This window comes from Amyelois transitella, chromosome 29 (genome assembly GCF_032362555.1).
Source record: "Amyelois transitella isolate CPQ chromosome 29, ilAmyTran1.1, whole genome shotgun sequence".
NCBI classification, from domain to species: Eukaryota; Metazoa; Arthropoda; class Insecta; order Lepidoptera; family Pyralidae; genus Amyelois; species Amyelois transitella.
Genome location: NC_083532.1, coordinates 2,650,006 through 2,669,268, shown reverse-complemented (window position 1 = coordinate 2,669,268; position 19,263 = coordinate 2,650,006). Strand labels below are relative to the sequence as shown.

Sequence of the window (19,263 nt, the reverse complement as noted above, 5' to 3'; positions counted from 1 at the left end):
TGTCAAGTGCGGGAATGCGCTCCCATGGAAAATCCCTAGAAAAAAATAACCTATGTTACTGTCGAAAGTCTACTCAAGTTTGTGCCATGAAAAAGAAGTTTAAATTTGTCGCCATTCCTTCAGGAAAAGTGTGACCATGTTACTACTGAAATAAGCAATATTAATGAAAATGCACCAAAATATGCAATAATGCTATAAAAATAGAAATACATTTGCGGTATGCAAATGAATATACACATAACATTCAATGTCTGCTAATTCTAAGGATCAATGCTAGTTCTGCGGATTTACCTAGTTAACACGAAAAATAATATGAACTTTATGCATTTAATGTCGACTACTGTGACCTGAATAGAATATGAAAACACCAGTGTCTCATCTCGCGACGAATACCATTACACTGGCACAAACAGTTTTTCAAGAGTTTCAACCACAGGTTTCAACCGTTACTCCTTTAAAAACGTTAACTACATTATTCCTTATGTATAAGTTTGTTATTCATTTGACTTAAAGTTGTCATCGATCACTTCACTACTTGTCAATTTCACTGCCACGCCTGTTTTCTGTCAAAGTCAAAGTTTTTATTTTTCAATTGGAGAGTGACACACATATATGAAACAACAGCCTTAACCTTTAAGTGGATGCAAGCATTTCGGCTGCTATACATCTATTATGTAACATACGTATTAAAACACTGCTTAGTCCCTTAAAAAAGTTGAATTGTTCGAGTTGCTTTCAATTTTCAACCAAGTTCAAAAAAAGAGAGAAAACCTTTACAAAATTTGTAGGCATATCCTTGTTAATATAGTTAAGTGTGTCCTAACTTGGTTGTAACACTTTCAGTTGTGGTTTTTGAACCAGACAGGAGAAATAAAATAAAGAAAAACAAGAAATTTTTAATGACCAATTTATTAATTGCTTTTCGTCCGTGGTACAGTTCAGATAAAAAAGAAAAAATAAGTGATATACTACCATTTCACGTTGTAGTAATTTTTATAGGCACTCAAAAATCGTAAGACGTAGAGAGTGAGAGAGTAAATCTAGGGATTCTTCTTTTATGTATTGGGCTTACCTGTCACTATTTGAATATAAATTCCATCTTTAAGCCATACAGCTGAACGGGGCCTTTATGTCTTTGGGAGACTGTTGGCTCTGTTTATCCCCTTAGGGATAAAGTCGTAATTATATTATATGTTAGTTTATTCTATATGTGTGTATATATGTAACACTAAATCCCTATGAGCTATGGAGAATCGTCCCATCAATGAGAGAAGGTACAAAAAGGTTGAGCTGGAAGGAGACAGGCGCATGTTTATTATCCTGCAATCTTATTCTCAAATCCTACCCTCTGCTCACACTATCAACAGCTTTTTGTTTCTTTAAGAAGCAATGGTGCCCTGTGGTTCCCGGCACCAATACAAAAAAGAATAGGACCACTCCATCTCTTTCCCATGGATGTCTTAAAAGGCGACTAAAGGATAGGCTCACAAACTGGTGATTCTTTTTTAGCCGATGGGTTAGCAACCTGTCACTATTTTAATCTCAATTCTATCATTAAGCCAAATAGCTGAACGTGGCCATTCAGTCTTTTTAAGACTATGGCTCTGTCTACCCCGCAAGGGATATAGACGTGACCATATGTATGTATGTAAGAAGCAATGATGGTGAGATTGGACCAAGTCAAATTACGTATGGAAAAACTGACCTAGATGGAAATAAGAAATGGTTTGTGTTAACACAGTTCGACTGGTTCTTGTTTGTTCGTTTGTAAACTCTTTATTGCACACAAAAACTAGAAAACTGTAATTAGATTTAGAAGAATATGTACAACGGCAGACTTATCCCAATCGGGATTTCTTCCAGTCAACCAAAATAAAAAGGAAAATCCATAATCAAAGAGGCAGCGCACATTAAATGCATTGAGGATACATTACAATAACCAATTAATTACAAACTTACATACATACCTACATATAGTCACGTCTATATCCCTCGCGGGGTAGACAGAGCTTTTTGGCTTAATGTTAGAATTGAGACCTCCTAAAAGAAGAATCCCAAGTTTAAAAGCAGTCCCTTACAATTACAAACTTATTAAATAAATACACGTAGGTAAACAATATATATATAAACTTATATAAGTATAAGTACACTCAAATGTTTAATGCATCAGAATACAGTCTTTTGATTACCTAGTGTTTTAAAAGAACTAAGGTTAAATAAAATAAATACGAATACAAAAGCAATCAATTTATTTATTATCTACATAAAACATCCATCAGCAGTCTCTCCAAGCCACATTGAAGCAGGCCAGGGTCATGATGCTCTCAGACTCGCCGCCTTGCTGCCGACCTTCAGCGTCCACGCACCAACACACTCCTCGCCGACATTGTATTCTCCTGAAGTTACCGTTGCGGCAGCATACTGGTAGCTCGTTGGACGTCATGATGTGTGAGGTCAGGGCGCATTCTGTGAAAGTTGAGGCAAAGATTTAATAGTCTAATTTGGCGAAACATCTTGCCATTGAACCGTGGTGAGAGTCGGACTGCGAATAGAATAGAATATTTATTTGCTTTTGACTAGGGTTTACAAAAGGTGTAAAAACAAAACATATTTCCTCCTGCTCAGCCATGAATTATAGCATGCAAAGTATTATAAAATTATACACAAGTCACTTAAGTCAATTAATTAATTCTTAATAAAATGATGAAAATATAATGTCAATTTGTTACAATAAATAAAAAATTAATATTACTTCATATTTGTCAATATTTGATTTCAAGAAAATAAAATAATTATGAATAAATTTAATTTTCATCGAAAGTTTAGACCATCCTGACAAAATGTGCTGGACATCTCATATTCAAAATCACAGGCTATGACACATTAAGATTATGAGTGCATCACGTCATCATCACGGGAGCTATACTTAGGGCTCGACTGCCACAAAGGGAATATCTTCCGCCAGGCTAGGGGCAGATATACAAGGAGAGTGTGGAGGGAAAGGTCGGAGTGGGAAGACCTAGACGAACGTATCTTGATCAAATTAAGGACGTCCTGGTAAAGGGTCAGGTCAAAAGTACCCGAAACCGTATGTGGATGAAGCGAAGGAAGTATGCAGAGATCGTGGCAAGTGGAAAGAGGTAGTCTCTGCCTACCCCCTATGTATGTATGTAGGCTAGGGGTTATGCCTGGGGAAACGCGGCTCCAATGATGTTGTGTCCGAAGTTGTATGCGAAATCTTTGCTTGCGCGATTTAGATTGCTCGCTGTTACCTATTGGCTGATGGCATCCCGTGATTGCGTGTTGTGATTGGTGGTGTAGAGATTTCGCCACACAGGTAAATGTTGCTTTCAACCATGTCAAGCATAACAAGGAAAGAGCTAGTTTTCCAGGTTGACAGGACGCGACCGGAAGGAACGCCGTGACAGATGAACATTAATAATACTATATTTAGCGCATATACGTTACATACATACATACATATGGTCACGTCTATATCCCATGCGGGGTAGATAGAGCCAACAGTCTTGTAGACTAAATGGCCACGTTCAGCTATTTGGCTTAATGATAGAATTGAGATCGTTAGCGCACCCGAGCTTTAACGCATTCAGCAGTGTGTTGCGATGAGAGAGAGAATAAATAGAGATTTTAAGTAACTTACTGCAATCCATATTGTCAAATTCAGGGGTGCCTGGAGCTGCTGAATAGTCTTTTATAGGCTGCCCCCTTTCGTCGACGCAAATTTTTCTGAAAAAATAACTTATTGTGAAAAACTGAATTCAAGGTATGTTAAGATTTTTAACACTATTGGCCGCAATGTTAAGTACTGCGTATTTTGCCCGACTATGGCAGAGCAGAAAGGAGAGTTATGTATTTGACCTATTTGTATGTAGGTATGTATGATATTCATATTAAAGGATAGCCGTTTTTGTTTTTTTTTTAATTAATCTTTATCAATAAGACGTACGAATACGTTAAAAGATAATACATTTTAGTAAGTTGTTTATTTAATAGTAATTTTTTAATATTTTTACATAATAATTTCAGCGGAGATTATTTTCCTGATTCGTACTTTTTAGATCATGGTTTCGTGAATCTGTCGTTTAAATTTTAAGTTCTAGAGCACTTTGAATTCAGGAGAATAGGGGGTCCTAAATTCTTGTCATACGACCCTGAAGGTCGCAACTTATAAATCGATGTGAAGCATATTAAGATTTCTGGGACTACAATTCCGACTTCCTTTATAAATGCGAATTTACTATCTGTCCATTATGCTTTCACGCCAAAACCACTGAACCGATTTCAAACAAATATGGTTCAGATATACTTGGCTATTTGTTGACATTTTTATTGCGACAAAAGAGGGTTAATCATTCAATCACTTCTCGATGTAATATCAATATTAGTATCTTTTAAGGCGAACGAAGTCGCGGGTAGAAGCTATCTATATATACTTACGTCCCATTGCCCAAAAGGGCAATCCTACCCGAGCTACCGTCTGGCAAGCATTCCGGCAAACTATTGTGGTACTCCATATTGTACCCGTCTTCAATACTTTGCTGAATCCAACTGGAAACTTCTACAATGTTCTCATAGCACGAGGTAGTGAACTTGTAAGGCGGATCGCCTTCACTCTGCTCTGGATAATTGTCCAGATCTCGGTCATCTGGAAAAAGGGGAACATTTTTCGTTACAATCGAAATATGTACATAAATAATAAATATGTATATACGGGACAAATTACACAGATTGAGTTAGCCTCGAAGTAAGTTCGAGACTTGTGTTACGAGATACTAACTCAACGATACTCTATTTTATAATAAATACTTATATAGATAAACTCTAAGACCCATGCCAATCAGAAAAAGTTCTTTTCTCATCATGCCCTGGCCGGGATTCAAACCCGGGACCTCTGATGTCACAAACAAGCGTTCGACCGCTGCGCCACAGAGGCCGTACATACATTAATATACCCAAATATGAACTGGCACTTTCGAATAGGACCACTGCATCTTTTTCCCAAGGATTTCGTATAAGGCGACTAAGGGATAGGCTAATAGGCTTGAGGTTCTTCTTTTTAGGCTATAGGCTTGCCATCTGTCACTTACTGATTCTCAATTCCATCATTAAACCATTCAGCTGAACATGGCCTTATAGTCTTTTCTAGACTGTTGGCTCTGTCTACCCAGCAAGATATAAATACGTGATTGTATATAAATATGTATATATGAATGACATAGATTGAGCTAGCTCTAAATTAAGCCCACGACCAGTGCTAAGAAACCATCTTTTGGCTGGTATTTTCTTTTTAAACTACACATAAAATATGAAGTTAGGAGTACTTGACTAGCTTACCCTCACATACCACCATTTTTGTTCAACTTATTCAAAAAATTAAATAAAAAATCAAAATTTTTTACTCATTATTATAGGATACTTCATATCGCTTAAAATAATAGTCAAATCTTTTGGTTTCCCAACATTGGTTGACGTCAAATAAATAACTTAAACCTAATTTTACTACCGCTTCCAAGGCGTCAGTGCAGAAGAAGCGGTAACAAACTTATATTACTTACAGCATACAATCTTCGTGAACAAACTTATATTACTTACAGCATACCATCTTCGTGAACAAACTTATATTACTTACAGCATACAATCTTCGTGAACAAACTTATATTACTTACAGCATACAATCTTCGTGAACAAACTTATATTACTTACAGCATACAATCTTCGTGAACAAACTTATATTACTTACAGCATACAATCTTCGTGAACAAACTTATATTACTCACAGCATACCATCTTCGTGAACAAACTTATATTACTTACAGCATACCATCTTCGTGAACAAACTTATATTACTTACAGCATACCATCTTCGTGAACAAACTTATATTACTTACAGCATACCATCTTCGTGAACAAACTTATATTACTTACAGCATACCATCTTCGTGAACAAACTTATATTACTTACAGCATACAATCTTCGTGAACAAACTTATATTACTTACAGCATACCATCTTCGTGAACAAACTTATATTACTTACAGCATACCATCTTCGTGAACAAACTTATATTACTTACAGCATACCATCTTCGTGAACAAACTTATATTACTTACAGCATACCATCTTCGTGATAGGCTCCTCAGTCAGATTGACGCTTCTCTCGGCCCCATCCAGAAACCTTCCAGTGATGATGTCGACGCAATAGCAGGTGTTACCCACGCACTGTATCGGGTGGAAGTTCCCGTCGGATGTACATCTGGGAGTGGTCACAGGCTCTGGCACCCCGGGGCTGATAGTGGTGGTAATCTTGTGGTAAAGCATAGAGCAGCCTGGAGGTTAAATAAATTTTGATGGAGTCTCAAGTGGTGATGTCATGCCAACATACATACATACATATGGTCACGTCTATATCCCTTGTGGGGTAGACAGAGCCAACAGTCTTGAAAAGAATGATAGGCCACACTCAGGTATTTGGCTTAATGATAGAATTGAGATTCAAATAGTGACAGATTGCTAGCCCATCGCCTAAGAAAAGAATCCCAAGTATGTAAGCCTATCCCTTAGTCGCCTTTTACGACATCCATGGGAAAGAGATGGAGTGGTCCTATTCTTTTTTGTACTGGTGCCGGGAACCACACGGTGATGTCATGCCAACTAATATTATATTTAACTACTAGCTGTGCCCGCGACTTCATCCGCGTGGAATTGTTATTTTGGGCGTCATTGAAGCCCTCATAATGATGAATAATTTCCCCCGATTTTTTTTTTTCACATTTCCATTATTTCTTTGCTCCCTATAGTTGCAGCGTGATGTTGTATAGCCTTCCTCGATAAATAGTCTATTCAACGCAGAAATAATTTTTCAATTCAAACCAGTAGTTTCTGAGATTAGCGCGTTCAAACAAACAAACTCTTCAGCTTTATAATATTAGTATAGATAAATATAAGATATTAATAAATATAATATAATAAAAAATCATGATAGCTCTGTGACAGAATAATATAAAACGCTTACCACACCGCATCTTCTCAGGCATTCCTGCCCCCAAATTCGGTGCTTCACCGAATATTCTCTCGCCGTGTTCAGTTTGACAGAAACATCTGAAATGATCGAAGTTTTACATTATCACGAGACGTTTGATAGATCATTCTGGAGGGAGATGTGTTGCGTTCTAATGGGGTCACGTGAGCTAGACTGAAAAACCTAGGAGCAGTGCTTAGTTTGTACAAAGTGTCTCAACCGTTATTGTAAAAATTTGAAAAAAAAAAGAATGAAATGTATTTCCATTAAGTATATCTGAGTGCGGTGCGGTTTCCGGCACCAATAAAAAGGATAGGACGACGTAAAAGGCGACTAAGGATTTCTATCCTATATACCTACGAGATATTTCAAGAAGATTAATTCAGTAGATAACCCGTGGAGAGGTAACGAACAAACTAACTCACTTTCGCATTTTTAATACTCGTATCATTTGTGATTGGGAAATACATATACCTAGTTGGGATTATAATAGACGCATGAATGCCATCTTAATACAATGATACACATACATACATATGATCACGTCTTTATCCCTTACGGGGTAGACAGAGCCAACAGTCTTGAAAAGACTGATAGGCCAAGTTCAGCTGTTTGGCTTAATGATAGAATTGAGATTCAAATAGTGACGGGTTGCTAGCCCATCGCCTAAAAGAAGAATCCCATGTTTATAAGCCTATCCCTTAGTCGCCTTTTACGACATCCATGGGAACGAGATGGAGTGGTCCTATTTTTTTTTTTTTATTTTTTTTTTTATTGGTGCCGGGAACCACACGGCACTGCTGGGATAATACAATGATAGTTACACAAAAATTCGGTTAAAAAAGATCCTCACGTCTGCGTAGGTGTACAGGAAATGTGTGCATACTGTCCTTTACCATCACATAATGGCCGTTCCTCTAAAACACCAACTTGTCCAAGTGCAGAGCGCTGGTCATAGCTGTCCTGGGCACGATGACATTCTGTGTCCACTGAAATAACATACACATACATACATATAGTCACGTCTATATCCCTTACGGGGTAGACAGAGCCAATAGTCCCGAAAACACTGAATGGCCACGTTCAGCTGCTCGGCTTTATGATGGAATTGAGATCCAAATAGTGACAGGTTGCTAGCCCATCGCGTAATAAAAGGATCGCAATTAATAAAGCCTAGCCCTTAGTCGCCTTTTACGACATCCATGGGAAAGTGATGGAGTGGTCCTATTATTTTTTGTATTGATGCCGGGAACCACACTGAAATAAGGTGATATCTTTTTAATTTTACATTCAGATGTAGCTTGAGAGCAATTCAATTCAATTCTTCGTTTTAGCATAAATGTGGTTACAAAGGTTTTTATGACATTAATGGTTAAAGTACATTAGCCTGATTAAAGCATGCAGGTCTTATCATTATAATGATTGACATTATCCATAAAGTTTATTATATTCCATTCTAAGTTATTAATTCAACAATAAAAAAAATAACGTAAATATTACATCAAGTTCATATTTTAATGCAAAACAATGATTATTGATTTCATCTCACAGTATTCAAGCGGATTGCCAAATAATATAAAGAATATTAAATTAAATAAGGCAAGAAAATAAGTTCCGTCATTATCGTTAAGTCGTAATCTATATTATGTTTTTAGCCTAGACCCAAAGTACTTCTCCAAAAAGTAAAGAAACATTGGTCAAGTAAAATTTAAGAAGAAATGTTGCAAACTTTCTTTGTTTCTTTTCTTACATATTCTTATAAGTCTATATATAAGAATATAATTGGTTCCCGGCACCAATACAAAAAAGAATAGGACCACTCCATCTCTTTCCCATGGATGTCGTTAAAGGCGACTAAGGGATAGGCTTACAAATTTGGGATTCTTTTCTAGGCGATGGGCTGGCGACCTGTCACTATTTGAATCTCAATTCTATCATTAAGCCAAATAGCTGAACGTGGCCATTCAGTCTTTTCAAGACTGTTGGCTCTGTCTACCCCGCAAGGGATATAGACGTGACCATATGTATGTATGTATGTATGAGAATATGTAAGAAAAAAAACTTCGAGCTAGTTTCAAACCGCCAATTCCTTCAGGCTAGGGACCGGAACCGCGGCTCCAACAATGTTGGGTCGGAGGTTGTAAATATGCCTGGTGAAAAGGTCAATGAAACGAAAAATTCACGGCCTCGGTGGCGCAACGGCAGTACGCTTGTCTGTGACACCGGCGGTCCCGGGTTCGAATCCCGGCCAGGGCATGATGAGAAAAGAACTTTTTCTGATCGGCCTGGGTCTTGGATGTTTATCTATATAAGTATTTATTATAAAATATAGTATCGTTGAGTTAGTATCTCGTAACACAAGTCTCGAACTTACTTCGAGGCTAACTCAATTACTATTTCAACTCAACTCAACTAATATTTTTTATTTAAACATATCACTCACTCCTCTGGCAGTAGCTGCCTCCATCCTCATGCCGCTCACAGGTATACCCGTCAGTACAGCGCCCGATGTTAGTTCCTGTACCCGTACCACCCAAGCTGCAGGGCTGCTCCCTTCCTGCGACATGGAGTAATCTTGCAGTGTCATGACTTCTTATTTAATTTTCTATTTTATTTACTTTATGTAATATGTTTGAGATACTTGTGTACGTTGTTTCAAATAAATCTTTCATTCATTCATTCGTGTGTATATGTAAAGGGTACTAATATGGAATTTAAATTTAATTTCACTTTTGAGAGTATGCAGAGATCGTGGCAAGTGGAAAGAGGTAGTCTCTACCTACCCCTCGGAGAAAGAGGGGTGATTTTATGTTTACATGTATGTATGTTCACTTTTGAATAGCAACTGCACTGATATATTCATTCACTCTATGCCCGCTATTAAAGATGCTGATAGGGTTAATGATGCTGATAGGGTTAACGCTCACACAGTAGAGAAAGGTTTGGGCCGATCGCCACGTCGACGTGGTAGCCCATTAAGAAATAGGAAACTAAAAACTCGTTAAGCCTAGATCTAGCTAGAGACTGTTAGCTCTATTTACTCCGCAAGGGATATAGACATGACTATATGTGAGTATGTACATATGAAAAAAGTGGTCGGAGTGGGAAGACCTAGACGAACGTATCTTGATCAAATTAAGGACGTCCTGGTAAAGGGTCAGGTCAAAAGTACCCGAAACCGCCGAGCTTGCATGAAGAAAGTTATGAATGTGGATGAAGCGAAGGAAGTATGCAGAGATCGTGGCAAGTGGAAAGAGGTAGTCTCTGCCTACCCCTCTGGGAAAGAGGCGTGATTTTATGTATGTATGTATGTATGTACACATGAAAAATGTCTCACAATACGGCCACGAAGATTATTTACCATAGAAGGGTAGGCAGTATTCACAACAGTTACACAGGGTAGGTGAGGGTAACCACATTCCCGTGTGTGTCGCGTTGTTGATGCTGCAGTCAGCTGCTGGCTGGCTACAGCCGCCGTCGTTCACAAATTTCTGTAAATCAAACACATCTTACTACTAGCTGTGCCCGCAACTTCGTCCGCGTGGAATAGTTATTTTGGGCATCATTGAAGCTCTCAAGGATGAATAATTTTCCCCGTTTTTTTTTTACATTTGGATAATATTATTTCTTTGCTCCTTATAGTTGCAGCGTGTTGTTTTATAGCCTAAAGCCTTCCTCGATAATTGGTCTATTCAACGCAAAAATATTTTGTCAATTCGAACCAGTAGTTCCTGAGATTAGCACGTTCAAACAAACAAACTCTTCAGCTTTATAATATTAGTATTAAAATTAAAATGTAAAGAATAATAAATAACTTTAGCATTATGTTGATAAAATGTAACTATTTCATTATAATAAATCTATATATAATATATCTATATATTAATAATAATAAATATATTATATATATATTAATAATATTAATAAATATATCTATATATAATCTAACTAATTATAATAAATAAATAAATAATAATTTAATCTTATAATTTACTTAATACAAATAAAAAGTTCCGATCAAAAAAAATAATGACATATGCATTCCATCTTTATCCCTTACGGGGTAAGACAGCCGGAAATCTCGAAAAGATTGAAAGGCCGTGTTTAATTGGATGTCATAATGATGGGACTAAGATTCAAATAGTAACAGTCTTCATTTAGGCGATGGTTAGCAACAACCATCGCCTAAATGAAGACTCAAAGTAAGGAACTTAAGACTTAGCACGACTTTGTCTAGATTTCATTACTTTTTAGAGATAAACATAACCATCTCCATCAAAACTTGGCTAGTTATTTACAAAATGTTTTTTTTTTACAAAACTCTAATCTTGACACGACTCTGTCTGGATTTCATTACTTTTTCGAGATAAACAATATCTACAAACAATTTTTGGTATGTAGGATTTCACTTCTTTTTTTTTTACGGAAAGTTTATGATAAGACATAATGTCCGCGTTGTGAATGACAGTGCCTGAAGATGCTTAAAAATAATGCCTACCTGACAAAACCCTATTTCACATAAAATACCACTTCCCACAGCACTGTTTATTAAATACAACAAAATAAAAACAAATATATTTAGTTCCGCCATTTCATTTGTCGGCTCACACTCACACTGATTTCATTAGTACATCGATAAATTATTATCAGCTGATAAAGTATCTATTAATTATTCGATTGTTTATTATCGTTCCCATACAAAGGACTCATGTTATGAGTCATCAAAAGCTAATATGCCGTGTGGTTCCCTACACTTTTGAATAGGACCTGTATCCCTCATCTCATTGTCGTAAAGGGTAATAAAGGGAATAGGCGCACATTCATCTAGTGGAACCTCCCATACTGGCCTGGTATTGAAGAAAACACAGTAAGTATGTTTGGCAGCTGGTCCACTTCCCGTACAGTTGTAAAAGTCTATCAAGGGAAATGTTAATCTTGTAATGAATCTCAATTTTATCATTAAGCCATACATATAAACGTGGTCCTACAATCTTAAACATGTTGGATCTGTTTACCACGTTAAGAACAAAGCTGTGATTGAATCTTTCTATATAGATATTCTAACGTTAAACCTGATTAAACTAAATTTCAAATACCTAAAATTAAACATACATATAATCACGTCTATATTCCTTGCGGGGTAGACAGAGCCGTTAAAACAGACAAAGCTAACAGTCTCGAAGAGACTGAAAGGCCACGTTCAGCTCTATGGCTTAATGATTGAATTAAGACTCATAAAGTGCCACCTACAAAAAGAATCTCTAGTTTATTAGCCTATCCCTTAGTAGCCTTATACGACATCCCTGAGAAAGAGAAAGAGTGGTCGGTGGTATTAAAATTAATTTTCTAAAACAATTCCAACTTGACGTAATTCACCGGCAACACGTTATCATGTTTGATACTGTCTTATCAGTACACTAGACTTTATCTGATAAGAGGAAGAATGTTATGAGCACACCTTGAGAATAGAATGGTTTACTTTGGGCTTACGCGTGGAAGATTCTACGAAGATTTTGTTATTATGTAAACCCTAATTTATGGTATACTAGCTAGTTTTTAACTAGTTGTTACCCGCAGCTTCGTCAGCGTGAATTAAGCGCCATCGTCTCACGGGCATTCTACTGTCTTGTTTCGGGATGAAAACTTCTTTCTATAGACTTGAGCGTGTTTTAGATAACTTTATCTTAGCCAATTTTTTCTCTCCCTCGGTAATTTCGAGAAATCTAAGAAAAAAACATGCCAAATTAGGATTTGGTTAGTAGGCTAATATTATTAATGCGAAAGTTTGTGAGTATGTCAGGATGACAGTATGGATGTTTGTTACTCTTTTACGCAAAAACTACTGAACCGATTACGATGAAGTTTGGTTTGTCGGTAGCTGAAGACCCAGAATAACATATAGGCTACTTTTTATCCTGGAGTTTCCATGCGGACGAAGTCGCGGACGGCCTCTAGTAATCAATATTTATAATTAAATTCTCAACGGTTTTGCTCGGCCGCAACATTGTCGCTCATAGACAATCCCGCGACATAAAAGGTACCCTTATAATGTCCTTCTAAGTTCCTTAGTTTATTCACTTAAACAATATTAAATCTTTGCTTTTTGTAGATTCACATTATTATTCCAGTTTTAACTTAAGTTTCTAAGCAACAATGTAAAATTACTTACCACTTACCATTTAAGTAGGTAGTTATATACATAAAAAAATATTGGTTTATAATATCAAACAAGGACAATAGTAAAGTAAGTATGTTTATTATAGAGGAAAGTAACCAAATATGGGCTACCATTTTGTTTTTGCCTCAAAAATAAAAAACTATTAAAAAAATAACCATTTATTGTGGTCAAAATAATCACACATACATTTTTAAAGAGCTAAGTAACAATCATATGTTCTTAATATTATTATATATTATTATCTTGAGCATTAAACAAAATATCAAAATAGATTCTAAATATGGAACAGGTACTTAAATATGGGCTACTAATAGAAACTTAATATGTCTTCTACGAAAATAACAATTATAAATATTTACCTTATAAGAGATCAAATTACTTTGGTAGATGGAAGAAATCACATAATTTACTTACAAAAATCACATATCCAAGTGTCGAACTCTGGCCCAGCACAGTCATTATGTGCCCAGAGCTGACACATTAAATATCTTACCCACAGTTCTCCTGCTGCGTTTTCTGAAAAAAATTCCTGACAAAACATACACGCTGCATCGGCAGTATCAGGAGCCTCTCTTCCTATAGGGGCATCTGGTTCACTATCTGAATCAAATTGGACATATTCTTCACTTACACTTTCTTCCTTGGTCTTGGCTTACTTATTTCCTAAACTTCTTTTGCTTGGGTTACTTATCTTTTGTTTTATTTTCTTTTTCAATTTTCTTCCTACTTGTTGCAATAAGGCCATTTTTATATGGAGACAAAGTTATGACCGAAGCCACAGCAGCCCATATTAAGGACCATAGTAATAGCCCATATTCGAAATTCTTAACTAAAATAAATTTGATCTTGTACTTTACAAATCATATATAGCAAGCAATAAATCGACCGAAAATCATAAAATTAAACTTATATTTTGCAATAAAACACATGGTTACAGTATTTAGACCTAATTTTCTTTGATTAAACAACACATTGATATGAACCTCAGAAAACTTTTCGACAGCAACAACACAAGAACAGCTGACAATGGCGACAGCTCGCGCGCGATTGACGAGAGCGAGTGAGTGCGATGTCAAAGCGAATGAATGCGATGGACGATCGTCGTTTGTTGTGTCATTCGACTGTAGGTTTTCGAGAATTGTTACTAGCCCATATTAAAGCACTAGCCCACATTTAGTTACTTTCCTCTAAGTACATCATTTATTGTCCACACATAGGTAGGTTCTCTGCTCAACCCAATTGAAGACTGTTATATAATGCTACTAGCATTAAGTTAAGTCCGCCTATTATACCTACTTTACAAATTTTAATTGTTACAATGAAGAATAAATAAAATTAAATAAATAAAAGAAACAAGTAAACAAATACTCTTAGGTAAAACCACCTAAGCCAAGTATTTAATTATCTTTTCCGTGATTTAAGCTGTAATAAAACATAATGAAGATAACAGAATGTAGGCATACATTTTCTTACATATATCTAGCATTTGAGCTACACACAAACATTACGAAATATTGTTCCTATCATATCAGAAGACGCCATTTCATGTTGAAGATATCCATATTTACAGTCTCATATAAAATTATATCTGTAAAACGTTTATTTCACATTGTGTAACTACGAGCGCAATAATTGTTTAGCAGGTGGTAATTAAATTATAGGTACATAAAATGTCATCATGTTTTTATGTAAATGTATTTTTTATTATCAGAGAGTAACTATTATGATTTTTTCAGAGAGAGATTGAAATATACGGAGAGTTAATTATATTCTCAAGACTGATCTAACAGTCTCAAAGAAACTAAAAAGCCACGTTCAAATATATGAAAATTTATATTTTTCAAATAATATCAAAGTAAAATGTATAAAGCTCTCTTTAATTTAGCAGAAATAACCAAAATTATGTGCTGTAAATATGCTATGCCCAAACTGAATTATAAACCTGAAAACAAAACACATCTTTTGAACAGTTGTTTAGAAAAAGTAAATGGATATATTCTTTACAATAAATAATTTACACCTAATTTTTGGTATTATAATCCACTTGCAGCTTGCCGCGGCTTTGCCCGTAGTACATACAAAGCATAGAACACCCGCAGATAATAAACCTTTTTAATGGTTAAAAAAAGTATTTTCATGATCGTTTCATTATTTCCGAAAATTTGTCATTTTTGATAATAGATAATGGATGTACCTAGATGTTTAAAAAATGGTTACAGGTAAGTATACCCAATGTTTCTTCAACCTTGTTTCATTCTTCAGTCTTCAATCTCTTCAATCTCTTCAGTATATTGTAATCCAACGCTGGGCCAGCATCCGTTCATAAAGAGAGCAACTCCATGACAGTGTTTAGTGGCAATACTGTCGACGGATAGCTCTCTTCATTAACAGATTATTATGGCAACACTGTTTCTTCTGTGGAAGACGATTTGCGAATGAATATTCTGATTTATCAACATTTATATTGTATATTGTGAGGAACAACTAAAAGGAAATACAGATAAAAGTGAGAATATGATGTGGGATCATTCTGTCAATGGATAGAAGACAATTGACACGTAGTAAGTAGTTGTCTAGCTGAAATTTACGATTTCATCAAACGGGCAAAAAATATTATTATATATGTTAAAAACATATATATTTTAATATATATAACGTTTTATGGTAAAGGGTCAGGTCAAAAGTACCCGAAACCGCCGAGCTTGCATGAAGAGAGTTATGAATGTGGATGGAGCGAAGGAAGTATGCAGAGATCGTGGCAAGTGGAAAGAGGTAGTCTCTGCCTACCCCTCCGGGAGAGAGGCGTGATTTTTCATGTATGTATGTATAACGTTTTTAATATATATAATTATATGGATAAACTTAATAATCCCGCTGTTAAAATTCCCACGGCAAAGTCAAAGTAACGTAAAACGATTAAATAAACGTCTAACCTCTCCCGCGCGCTCTATAGACCTATTAGCACTCTAAGCTTGCGCGGGAGCAGACACCAGCGACAATTTTGTCAACTTGTAAATTGGAGCGGCACGGCACAGTAGCTGTTCAAACAGTGTGTTTGGCTTTGTGTTCCGATAACGGGAACCCCTTTGAGGTTAGGCCATTGACTTGGGGTGGGTTGCATACATACATACAGAACTTTCTCTGATTGGCCTGGGTCTTGGATGTTTATCTATATAAGTATTTATTATAAAATATAGTATCGTTGAGTTAGTATCTCGTAACACAAGTCTCGAACTTACTTCGAGGCTAACTCAATCTGTGTAATTTGTCCTGTATATATATATATATATATATATGTTTATATATATATATGTTTATATATATATATATGTTTATATATATATATGTATATATATATACACACATTTAACGCAGGTTCATCCATATGTGAAAAGTTTGTCTGGTAAAGACTTTTCGGACTGGTTTACCTGTTGTAGTTAGAAGAATTTTAATGATAAAGTACTTGTTGGCTTTGTCTACCCCGCAAGGGATATAGACGTGTTTATATGTAAAGGTAAAGTCATCAGCCAACAATAGTTTGTCATAAACCATCCGCAGAACATGAATCACGAGAGAAACCTGAACAATTGTAAATAAATAACAATACGCCATATATTTGTATTGTTTATTCCAAATTGTTGTGTACGGTATTAAAGGTAGGTACAGCGTACGAAAATCAGCAGTCGCTCAAATACTCGCTAGAGAATATTTACGAATTACACATGCATACATACATACTCTTTCTCGGAGGGGTAGGCAGAGACCACGTCTTTCCACTTGCAACAATCCCTGCACACTTCCCTCGCTTCATCCACATCCATAACTGTCTTCATGCAAGCGCGGCGGTTTCGGGTACTCTTAACTTGACTTTTTGCTAGACCGTTTCCGATTTGATTAAGGTACCTACGTTCGAATTATAAAAAAAAAAATTACGAATTATAAACAAACAATTTAAAATGACGAATTGAAGATCTGACTTTTTTCGATTTCATGGACCTACTTTAGTTTTCATACTAACCGATGCTCTTACGGTGAGGGAAAACATCGTGAGGAAACCTGCACATTCAGGCAACTGGATGTGTAACCATCATCCAAATTGATTCGAAGAAGCGAAATTTGAAGGAAGCGACTCCCGTCTGACCTCCGCAAGCCTTTTCGGGGTAACTTAACGTATATTGACAAAAATAAAAGTACATCGTATAAAGGAATCTGCCTAGATTATTTTTGTAAAGAAGAAGAAGTGATGGTCCTATTCTTAAACACCGGCACAAAAAGATTACGCTAACCTTAGTCGACATGCACGAAATTTCATTAGTTACCAGCAATTAGCGTATTCAGTGTAAGCGTGCGAAGAGAGGGCTCACGCGTTCAAACTAATTTGATTCGCGACTTGCAAGGATGCCGCTATATGTAGAACTACTAGCTGTTGCCTGCGACTTTGTTCGCCGTTACAGTTCACTCACAATATTTAATAGTTTTTATAAGTTCGCCTAAGTTCTTCCTCAGGGTCAACTCTATCTCTGTAACAAATTTCATCAATAAAGATTTAGACAAACAGACAGACACAGTTGTTTTCGATTTTTTAATATTAGTGGGGATATGTTAAAAAGATCTGTTATACAAATGAAAATAACTTTATACCCATGATAACTACTACTGAGTCTCTTCCCGCAAAGATTTTAAAAGTTTTAGGGAGAGGGTTAAAAATTTAAAAGTTTATAACTTAGCTATCACTGGCACTATTTGAATCTTAATTCTATCATCGAGCCGAGTCTTTTCAAAACTGTAGGCCTTGTTTACCCCGCAAAGGATGTAGTGATTATTTGCATTTATGTATGTATGTAAAACCCCTCTTATACAATCACTCCAACATTACATACATCTAAAATTATCCTTAAAATTTCCAAGGCCGCGTAATCCATAAGGCGACATAAGCGAAGCCTTTTCAAAAACAAATGCCTTTAACCGTTCCGTTCCATTTGCATGTATTTGTTCTAAAGTATTGTATTCCATCTCTCGCCTGCCAGCTTTGAATTTATAATTACTGTGATGCAACCTAACCTATTTTCAAATGTTGTCTTTTGTTTTTTTAAACGCATCGGAATTTTTAGTTTTTAAAATCGTTTATGTGGCCAGTGCCTTGTCTAACTTTTTAATTTAAATGAGGCTTGTGCGGTGAGAATGTACGGTTAAAGTGTTGGTGAATAGTCAACGCATACTGAACAGATAATTAAAAATATATTTAACACCGATATCAAAGACATCAACGCGTTGTTATAACCTATTAAACAGTTAATATTTTTCCTATTAGCAGTAAATATTTGATTTTAAAAACATATTATTGTAACACTATAACCAGAGAGCTGACTAGGATCAGATGCCAGGATGGTAGCGTTGTGAAAGGAGAAGAATGTGTACTAAAGATATGGAAGGACTATTTTGAAAGTTTATTTGAAAAAAAGGAAGGAAATAAGAAAGATTTCTGCTATAGCGAAGAAAAAGAGAATGAGATGGAAGGCGAAATTGAAATGTTCGAAATTGTGGAAGCACTTAAGAGTATGAAAGCGGGAAAGGCTGCTGGGTGTGATAGAGTGTCGGTCGAGATGCTTAAAGCAGGAAAAGGCGTAGTAGCTAGTCAGTTGTACTGCCTTTTCAATTTGTGTTGGAGAAGCGGCCGAGTACCAAAAGATTGGTGTAAGGCTGTTATCGTGCCACTTTACAAAGGAAAAGGGTCACAGCTGGACTGCAAAAATTATCGTGGTATAAGCCTGCTTAGCGTCGTCGGCAAATTGTATGCTAAGGTATTGATTAATAGAGTCAGGAATGAAACTGATGACAAAATATGGGATGCTCAAGCGGGATTTCGAAAGGGAATGGGATGTACTGATCAGGTCTTTTCCTTGCGGTGCATAGCCGAAAAGTTTTTGGCCAAGAGTCAAAAAGTCTATTGCACATTCGTAGATCTGGAAAAGGCCTATGACAGAGTTGAGAGGAATGAATTGTGGTCAGCACTTTCTATGCATGGGGTGAGCAGTCTCTTAATACG

At 36.2% G+C, this 19,263-nt stretch overlaps 1 protein-coding gene across 1 annotated transcript; it reads right to left on the bottom strand.

Moving 5' to 3' along the window:
• Positions 1-2,232: 2,232 nt before the first annotated feature.
• LOC106129495 (uncharacterized) lies at positions 2,233-11,696 on the bottom strand. Its single transcript, XM_060952642.1, has 9 exons — positions 11,538-11,696; positions 10,401-10,530; positions 9,483-9,596; positions 7,893-8,028; positions 7,034-7,119; positions 6,132-6,347; positions 4,459-4,666; positions 3,662-3,747; positions 2,233-2,466 (listed from the first exon to the last, which is right to left on the bottom strand). Exons 1-9 carry the CDS (start codon positions 11,628-11,630, stop codon positions 2,276-2,278), a joined length of 1,260 nt encoding a protein of 419 aa, XP_060808625.1. The 5' UTR covers positions 11,631-11,696; the 3' UTR covers positions 2,233-2,275.
• Between the last annotated feature and the right edge of the window lie 7,567 nt (positions 11,697-19,263).